Source organism: Sceloporus undulatus, chromosome 5, assembly GCF_019175285.1.
Source record: "Sceloporus undulatus isolate JIND9_A2432 ecotype Alabama chromosome 5, SceUnd_v1.1, whole genome shotgun sequence".
NCBI classification, from domain to species: domain Eukaryota; kingdom Metazoa; phylum Chordata; class Lepidosauria; order Squamata; family Phrynosomatidae; genus Sceloporus; species Sceloporus undulatus.
In genome coordinates, this window is record NC_056526.1 from 30,236,530 (window position 1) to 30,246,200 (window position 9,671).

At 43.0% G+C, this 9,671-nt stretch overlaps 1 protein-coding gene across 1 annotated transcript; it reads left to right on the top strand.

Annotated features, from left to right (window-relative positions):
* The first annotated feature begins 2,523 nt into the window (after positions 1-2,523).
* Positions 2,524-3,093, top strand: ASCL4 (achaete-scute family bHLH transcription factor 4). The gene has a single exon (XM_042467908.1). It carries the CDS (start codon positions 2,524-2,526, stop codon positions 3,091-3,093), a length of 570 nt encoding a protein of 189 aa, XP_042323842.1.
* Positions 3,094-9,671: the final 6,578 nt, after the last annotated feature.

A 9,671-nucleotide genomic window follows, 5' to 3' on the forward strand; every position in this document is an offset into this window, starting at 1 on the left:
AGGTGGAATCTCTTTCCCTGCAGTTTGATACCATTGCTCTATTTCTGAGTGGGCATCTACACTGTGTAAATAATGCAGTTGCCACAACTTTAAGTGCTGTAGCTCCAGCCTATGGAATCCTGGGAGCTGTAGTTTTAGACAGTCTTCTCTGGCAAAGAATGTTGATACCTCACAAAACTACAAATCCCAAGAATCTATAAGATGGAGCCATGTCAATTAAAATGGTGTCAAACAGCATTATTTCTACAGTGTAGATGCAGCCTTAGCCTCTGGAGCAGAAGAAAACAGCCTTGCTCCATCTTTAATATGATGAGTCAGGTCAGTCAATATTGGGCTCACTACACTCTCAGTAGTACTGATTTCTGCTAACTTTAAAATGTTTTCAAATGGAGATTGTAAGAGATAAGAGTTATTTTTAAAGCCTCTGATTTAGCAACTGTTGACAATATACTGAATTGTGAAATGTCTGAAATGTACGTAATCCTTCTTTAATTTGCATAGCAGAATGTTGCTGGTTGTTACTTAACAAAGATTGTGCTCAGCCATTTCTAACCATTTGCTTTAACCCTTCCTTGTCAACCCCCCGCTAATGAGAGAAGCCCTGGTGGTACAGTGGTTAAATGTGGGTACTTCAGCCACAAGGTTGAGTTTGTTAAGAGTTTGATTCCAAGGTCCATTCAGCCTTGCATCCTTCTGTAGGTCGCTAAAATAAGTACTCAGCTTGTTGGGGGCAATTAGCTTACACATTGTAAACAGCTTAGGGAGTGCTTACTTCACTGATAAGTGGTATAGAATGTACTTGCTATTGCTATTGCTAATAGTATTTTAAACTCAGGCTGCATCCACACTGCAGAAATAATCTGAGTTGACATCACTTTTACTGTCTTGGCTCCATGCTATGGAATTCGGAGGATGCCAGTTTGTTAGGGCACCTGCCCTAACAAATTACCATCTGCAGAATTCCATAGCATGGAACCAAGGCAGTTAAAATGGTGTCAACCCAAATTATTTTTGCAGTGTGGATGCAGCTTCAATCATGCTCTCTTGCTTTTAAAGCAGGAAGAGGCCAATAATAGCAAAACAATCAAATACTGTATAGCATAAATCCAGCAGTGGAGGGCTTTTACCATTTGAGGGAGTGAGGCTTGCATTAGTATTACATACAAGCATGTCTCTGTTTTCACATGTAAAATGTTCACCTGACATTTATTGTCAGGGTTCCTCTGACCACCACATGGAGAGAGCCGGTTTTCTGTCTAGGGGAAGAACATCAGATAAAACCTTGAACCATCCATACATGACTTTAGTTAACATGATTTCTCTTGTAGTAACTTTATATTGCTATTTTAATTATGTAATTATTCTGTCTGCCTGCGATTCTGTGGCAACTCAATTTGGACTAAGCTCCACTGAGATTTACACCTGAATACATATGGTGACTTTGGGCAAGTCACATTTTCTCAGCCTCAGAGGAAGACAAAGGCAAACCGCCTCTGAATAAATCTTGCCAAATCTTGATAGGTGTGCCTTAGGGTCACCATAAGTCGGAAGCAACTTTAAAGCACACAACAGGAACAACAAAACATGGATGGGAATGTGCTGCAAACCACCTGGTGAGGGCCACATAGTCTCAAAGGCAGTTTTTAAATCACACAATAGACAGTTGAATGCAGAAATGTATTTTGTACCTTTTGCAAAAACACACCAAAGTATAAAATAATTGTTATCAAGTGTGTTTGCATACATATGCTCTCTGACACAATAACCACAAGGGAGCACTCTTTCCTTTGATATTATACTTTACATCCTAGATGTTTAACACCAACTCCTGAAACTAGGGCAGAAGTGGTATTAGTCTGCAAACTTTCCTATGAGCTGACTGATTTGGTTACTTTTGAACAGCAGAAACAACAAAGGCTGCCCTTGCCCTTCGGATTTTGGTATAGGAAGCCCTTGGCTAATTTTCTTCTTTTTTTAAGCTGACAGGAGATCCTGGCTCTGGAGGAGGAGCTTTGGCAACACTTAGCAGATGCCTGTAAACTTTTTAAAGTTATCCATCCTTTTGCAGGCAGGTAATATCAAAGGGCACTATGGATTACAATACCTGAGGAGTGTTTACAGCCTGGAAGATTATTTATGTTTGGTTTTATCTCTATAGTCACACATCCAAGCTAGGAGAAAAGGAACACAGGAACCCTCTCATTATCTTTTGAAATATGAAGATCAGAGGGAAACCTGAGTTTAAAGTGTGGAGTGATGGTCCTAGAAGCATGCTTATAAATTAAAAGGCATTCTGCCTCTGTAATAACAGATCCAGGAGCGGAGCTGATCTTCAGACACAAGAATGGAATGCTAGAATCATCACCGGCTGTCCCAAAGTTGTGGATATGCACCTACAGCTCTGATCACCACAAAGATTGAATATGTTGTATGAAGTGGAACATCTGATCCAGTTGATCTTTCCTTTGATGGATTGACCACCCATAGAAGTTGTTTGGAAAGTCGCCGCTGCACTGTTTCAAAATGGGAAGCAATAAAGACGATGGCCTATTGAACAGAATCCCCTTCTCAGGACCAGCATCCATTGGAAGCAGCCATGTTGCCAGTCCTCATGGTATACCACTCCAAGAACCATTTGGTGTTCCTTTCCACTTTGAACCTACATATTGGGACCATCAAGCCTACAATGCATATTCAGGAAGGTTCTCCTATCTACCCTTTTCTGGGTATGTAGGAGTATATGACTACTCTTTTGAGCCTGCCTTCATTCGGAAAAGGAACGAGAGGGAGAGGCAGCGGGTTCGTTGTGTGAATGATGGCTACGCACGTCTCCGAGATCATCTCCCCAAGGAACTTGCTGATAAGCGTCTCAGCAAAGTGGAGACTTTGAGAGCTGCCATTACTTACATCAAGCACCTTCAAAATTTGCTGGATTACCATCCTTTAGGGACAAGTACTAAAGCAGCCATTCCAGCTGCAGAGGCTGCAAGTGCCCCAGATCTTAGTTTAAGAAGGGAATGCAACAGTGATGGAGAATCTAAAACTTCATTAGCTTCATCCCCTTACAGTGAGTTTGAAGAAGTATGCAGTTAGAAAACATCAGAAACCTCTTCAAAAACCTACTCATTCAAGACCATTTCTCTCTCCCTCAAAGTTTCTATATTTCTACAGAAACAGTTTCTATATTTGCATGGTTTTTCCTTAAAGGATAAATTCAGTCCCCAGCAAAGGGATGAAAAAGGTATCTTCACTGACTGTTTACCATCTGTTTTGAGTCTGGAAAATCTTCAGATGCTTATGTAAGAAGACAACAATATTGTTCCTTATTTATGGTCGTATTGTGTGTGTTTGTATGTGTCTTTGGGGGCTTATGACTGCTAAAATAGTATATATACATACACACACATACATACTGTATAGGTAATTAATTGTTGCTCTATTTGACATGCTTATTTGTTTCATTCAGAAGAGGACAATAACATCAGATGAGCTCATTCCTCTTTCCTTCAGCTCTATAATAATTCTCTGGTTCTCATTAAGATATCAATATGTGGTGGGTTTACTAAGCAAACTATGATGTAATTTTTTAAAGAAAAAGGTTAGTAAAATGTCCTTCTGGATAGCATTTGACATACTGCTGAAGATTCAAATAAAAATAGTGGTGTTTAAGCACCATATAAATCAATGGAATTTAAGGGACAACTATCTTAATTTCAACAAGACAAACATTAAAGTGTGATGTGCTTGTTCCATTTACCACAGTATGACTCAACCACAGTAAGCTTCCTTCATATTGGACAGTTAGCATCTAAAATGTTATCAGGTCAGAAAATAAGAAGAGAAATTCTGTCCTCCTACAGCTCAAAATACAGTGTAATTGAATGAGATTATGCCTTATCAGGTTGTGAAAGTCTGTTAACATGCAATAGAGTCCTTCTTATGTTACCATTGGAATCAGCTGCTTTTTTGCTATTTGTGTTTAGCCATTATTTCATTTTGGGTAGTTTTATTCCTTCTCTAGTGGATGCTCTCCAGATAGCAGACTCCTATCATTCCAGAATGGCTATTTGCAAAGTACCAGCTTGGACAAAGCTGAAGTACAAGAACAAAATCCATCTGGCTTCTATTCTTTGTACCTCATGCAGTAATAACCAACAATCTATATGCATTATAATAAAACTATAGTGACATCAGTTTGATGACTGTATAATGTATGTTAATGTATACACACTAATCTATCAAAGTAGAAGCAAAACTGATATGTAGCTATAAGGGGCTCTGCAAATAAGAATTCCACTCCCACAATTAAATTTTCCTTCAGTTCCCAAATTTCTAGCACTGCAGAGAGTTCACACTTAAAACTCCTATTTGCTGTGTTCCCATTCCCTTGGTAACTTTGCCTGTCCTTTACTTTGGATGCTTAAATTGTATTATTAAATGTTCAACCAAAGGTTTAAATAATTACAACACTTGGGATGTCAAGACTGAAGGAAGCTGTCATGGAGGGGCAGAATTCTTTCTTGTGGGCAATACCCTCATTTTGCCTCCTACCCTCATAGCTACACTACTGAAGCAAAATAGTCCTATGCTTCCTCATTGGCCTCATGGGTGGTATCCAAAATATATAGATCCCAGCAGCCCTAGCCAGGATGGTGAAGAACACTGGGAACTGCAGTCCAAAAGCCTCTGGAGGGCTGCATGATTTCCACCTCAATATGTATTACCAAAATGCAAATAAAGAAACATGTATATGCCTGCCGTAATATTTAGCAAGGCAGTGGTGAATGGTATTCTATGAGAGAGGGACACAAAATGAATAAGCAATTGTTCTGGTAAAATAAAAAGTTCCAATCATGGAGTACTAGAATAAATGAAATGGGATTTGTGTGAGAATACGATCATTTAAACAAAAACTTAGGCATACCTAATTAAATAATAATAAAGTTTTTATTTCTATCCCGCTCCTTCCTGCGATCAGGGCGGGTCACAACAGAGGTTAAAACAACAATGCAAAAAACATTAAAATACAGATATATCCAAGCCATCCATACAAACAATAAAAATAACAGGCAAAAAAGCCCCATAGCCCAACCTCTTGGCCACGGAAGAGGAGGGAGGCCCATAGGATTTTAATCGGGGAATGCCTGTTGGAACAGGAAGGTTTTCAGGTCCTTCCTGAATTGGGCCAGGGTGGTAGTCGAGCTGAGCTCAGTGGGCAGCGTATTCCAAAGGACTGGGGCAGCAGTGGAAAATGTCCTCCGTGTAGTGGAGGATAATCTAGCCCCAGGTACCTTCAGTAAATGCTGCCCAGACGTTCTGAGGGTGCGAGGCGGAATGTACGGGGAGAGGCGGTCCTTCAGGAATCCTGGGCCCAAGCCATTTAGGGCTTTATAGGTAATTACCAACGCCTTATATTGAGCCCAGAAGCGGATGGGCAGCCAATGGAGATCTTTCAGCACAGGTGTTATATGGCTGGCCCTGGAAACGCCAGTGACCAGCCTGGCTGCCATGTTCTGCACCATTTGAAGCTTCCGGGTTTGGTATAAGGGTTGCCCCATGTAGAGTACATTGCAGAAATCCAGTCTCGAGGTTACCAGAGCATGTACAACAGTTTCTAGGTCCCTCTGGGTCAGGTATGGACGCAGCTGGCGAATAAGCCGAAGCTGATGACAAGTGCTCTTGACCGTCGCATTCACCTGAGCAGTCAGGTGAAGCGACGAATCAAGAAGAACTCCCAGGCTGTGTACGGAGTCCTTCACAGGGAGCGTGACCCCATTCAGGACAGGTGGAACCACCGCCATTCCTGGACCAGGGGAACCTATCACAAGTACCTCCGTTTTCTCTGGATTCAGCTTGAGTCGGTTTTTCTTCATCCAGCCCATTACTGACTCTAGACAGGCCTTGAGAGGAGAAACGCCATCCTTGGTCACTGCATCAGTCGGAGACATGGAGAAAATGATTTGGGTGTCATCAGCGTACTGATAACCCCGCGCCCCATGTCTCCGGATGATCTCTCCCAGCGGTTTCATGTAAATGTTAAATAGCATGGGAGACAGAATGGCTCCTTGAGGGACCCCAGTTTTAAGGGGCCTCTCATCGGAGCACACGTCTCCCAGCTGCACCATCTGGGACCTCCCAGAGAGGTAGGACCGGAACCACTGGAGCGCAGTGCCCTCGATTCCCACCTCTGCCAGGCGCCCCAGAAGGATACCATGGTCTATGGTATCGAAAGCCGCTGAGATGTCCAAGAGCACCAACAGGGACACGCTTCCCCTGTCGATGCCCAGACAGAGATCATCGACCAAGGCGACCATGGCCGTCTCAACCCCGTGACCCGCCCGGAAGCCAGTTTGAAATGGGTCCAGATAATCAGTTTCATCCAAGACCGTCTGAAGCTGGATCGCAACCGCCCTCTCGATCACCTTACCCAAGAATGGCAGCAGCGAAACTGGCCGATAATTATTGTGTACCAGGGGGTCGAGGGAGGGCTTTTTTAATATAGGTTTTACGATGGCCAATTTTAATTCTGATGGAAATTGCCCTTCCCTCAAAGATGTATTAATGATCCGGCGCAACAATAATGTTACCACTGGTCCCCCCTGGGCCGCTAGCCACGAGGGACAGGGATCGAGAGAGCAGGTTGTTTTCCGAACACTTCCGACGATCTTGTCCACGTCCTCGGTACTCACCGACTCAAACCAATCCAGTTTAATAGTGTCCACGGAGGCTCTGGATACCTCTACTCTAGGTTCTGCTCGAATGTCAGCATTAAGACCTTCGCTTATACGAGAGGTTTTATCCACAAAAAAGTCATTAAATTGGTCACAGCAGGCCTTAGAAGGTTCAAGGATCTGGTTCAGGGCGGAAGGGAGCTGAGTTAGCTCCCTAACCACTCTGAACAACTCTGCTGGACGTGACTCTGCGGACGCAATACGAGCACCATAGAACGAATTCTTTGCTGCTCGTATTGCCTCTCCGTAGTCCTTTAACAGTTGGGCTAGGAGAGCCTTGTCCTCTAAGCAAAAGTGTTTCCGCCAATGGTACTCTAGCCGTCGCAGTTCCCGCTTCCTTGCCCGGAGATCTTCCGTATACCAGGGCTTACACTTGGAAGCAGGCCTGAGAGGGCGCTTGGGAGCGATGCTGTGTATAGCCCTAGAAAGACCGGTATTCCAAATACCGGTGAGGGCATCAACATCATTATAAAACATCAAATGAGAACTGGAGTCCAAAACATCTGGAGGATGTTTGGATAGTTGCCTCTTCCTGCTTTAGATTTGGAGAACTCAGATCATGCCCTCTTTCCTCTCTACTTTCCTCACATGCTCAAATTCAATTAAGTACTCTCTCTTCAGCAAAATACCAAGTGTGTCACAACCCAATTGTAGATTTCAGTAGCAGAAATTCCCTCTTCAGCATAACAGAAAGTAACTATGAGGACTGTGCAAGCCCTCCAGATGTTGTTAGATCACAAAGCCCATCACCTCTCATCACTGCCCATGATAGTTCATTAACATCTGGGCAGCTACATGTTGCTTGCCACTGCTTTAATATAAATATGTATACAGGTATATTTCGGTTAATAAAACCTCTGACAAAGAGCTCCTTTTTACAAACTCTTTTTACACTCCCCAGCCTCCCTTTCCACCTTTCCCTCTATCTAGCTGGTAGCTTTTAGTGAGCATTCATACTGGGAGAATGGTGAAAGAGGGGAGGTGAAATATGGACTTTCAATGTCAGTTTGCAGTAGCATGTCTGCAGTAAATAGTGAAATAAAGCTTGAGGGGGGAAAGAATGGGATTCTGCTCAAGCACGCCCTGCTATAGCTGGTTGTGCCTGCTTACAACAAGGAAGGTAAAAGGCAGTTGCCTACAACATCTCTTACTCAGCAAGAACAAACACTAAAACAAGGGAGAAAGGGGAGAAGCATATAGGCCTACCACACAGCTCCCCCCAGCATGTTAAAAAAGCATAGATCTGTAAGTCTGGCTACCAAAATGGAGGCTGGCAAAAGAAAAAGTCAGAGAATCATAGAGTTGGAAAAGACCTCAAGGATCATCAAGTCCAACCGCCTGCCATAAATACACAATCAAAGCATCCCTGAGAGATGGCCAGGGGTTAAAGGAGGACACATTTTGGAAGAAGCTTTCAAGTGGTCTCAAAAAGGTTCAAAATGTTTTTGTTTACTTATGTAAGTCATACCTGATCTGGTTGTTTCATTTCACAAGTGCATAGTGTTAAATCTGAATAAAACACTGAAATATGTTGAAGTGGTCTTCTTTTTTGTGCAGTAGACGGATTCTGCATCCACAAAGTTTCTATATTTCTACAGAAATATAGAAACAGAAGCTTGAAAACATTCTCCCCAAACATTCCAAAGAGCAAAGCTTGATTTTGCCATTTTATATAAGGGATGCCATTTTACTATACCATTGTATATAATGGGACTTGAGCATCCATGGATTTTGGGACCTATGGGGAATCCTGGAGCCAAATCCCAGTGGATACCAAGGGCCCACAATATTTCTACCTCTGGTACCAAATTTATTGCTATTTGCCATTTACTATTTATTGTCTTCACAACCCTGCTGTATTTTAGACCAGGTGGAAAAAATGAAACTGTAGAATTTTCTGGCACAGTCCAGTTGTAAGTTCACAGTGGAGGCTGAAGCCTCATCTAGCCTGAGATCATTATGACAGATAGTTATGATAACTTTGAGATTAGGCCATGCAGTTACTGCAGTCTGCACCCACCCGTGGCCAGAGCAACCTCTGGCCACTCCTTTTGGCCAGTCTGCTTCACCCCAGTGTTAACATAACTCAGGCCTGGTACATAATGGCCTTTTAGGCACCCTCGTCACATGATGGGGTTGGCTGAGGTCGGAGCGCCCACACGTCCTGCAACCCTCACACGGGATGAGGGCTAACAATGGTGGTGCCCTGTATACATGGGCACCGCCATTGTTACGTAAGTGCTGCATGGCATCTGCACGGTGCTGCGTGGCACTTAAGTAACGAGTGCACCAGTGGCACGCTTGTTATGCTGCTGCGGCGGCGGCTTCAAAAGAACCCACTTTTTGGAGGTTTTTTTTCCACCAGCGGGAAGCCTCGCGGTTTGGTGGCTGAAGCTTCCCTCCAGCAGAAAAACAGGCACCAGCAGGCCATCCTTTTTGGACGATCTGTACCGCGTATATGTTACGATAATGCAGAGTAACTCAGGGTTGCCTTAATTATTCCAAAAGGCGTTGCTTGAAATAACTAGTTATTTGTAACTAGTTAGTTGGAAGTAGCACATATAACAGAAATGTGAAGTCTTCTCTCCATAATGTGAAGAACAGGCTTGAAAGCACATTTATAACTTGCTTAATATAGTTTTGTTACCCACCATAGAACTAATCACGTGATAATCATATGTAACACAGGAGCCTTACTGGCCCAACTTTCCCCATCCTGATGATATATCCTGAGTTAGATTCACCAAGCATAGTTCTCTGAAAAGGGATCCTTAATCTGAGTGAGTGCTTGCTATAGGTGTGCTTCTTAGAGGACAGCAACTAAGAATAAGGTAACAAAACAGTAGGGCAGCCCTTCTCCAAAACATGAACCCCCCCCCACATTTGTATATCATCATCATCATCATCATCATCATCATCATCATCATCATCATCATCATC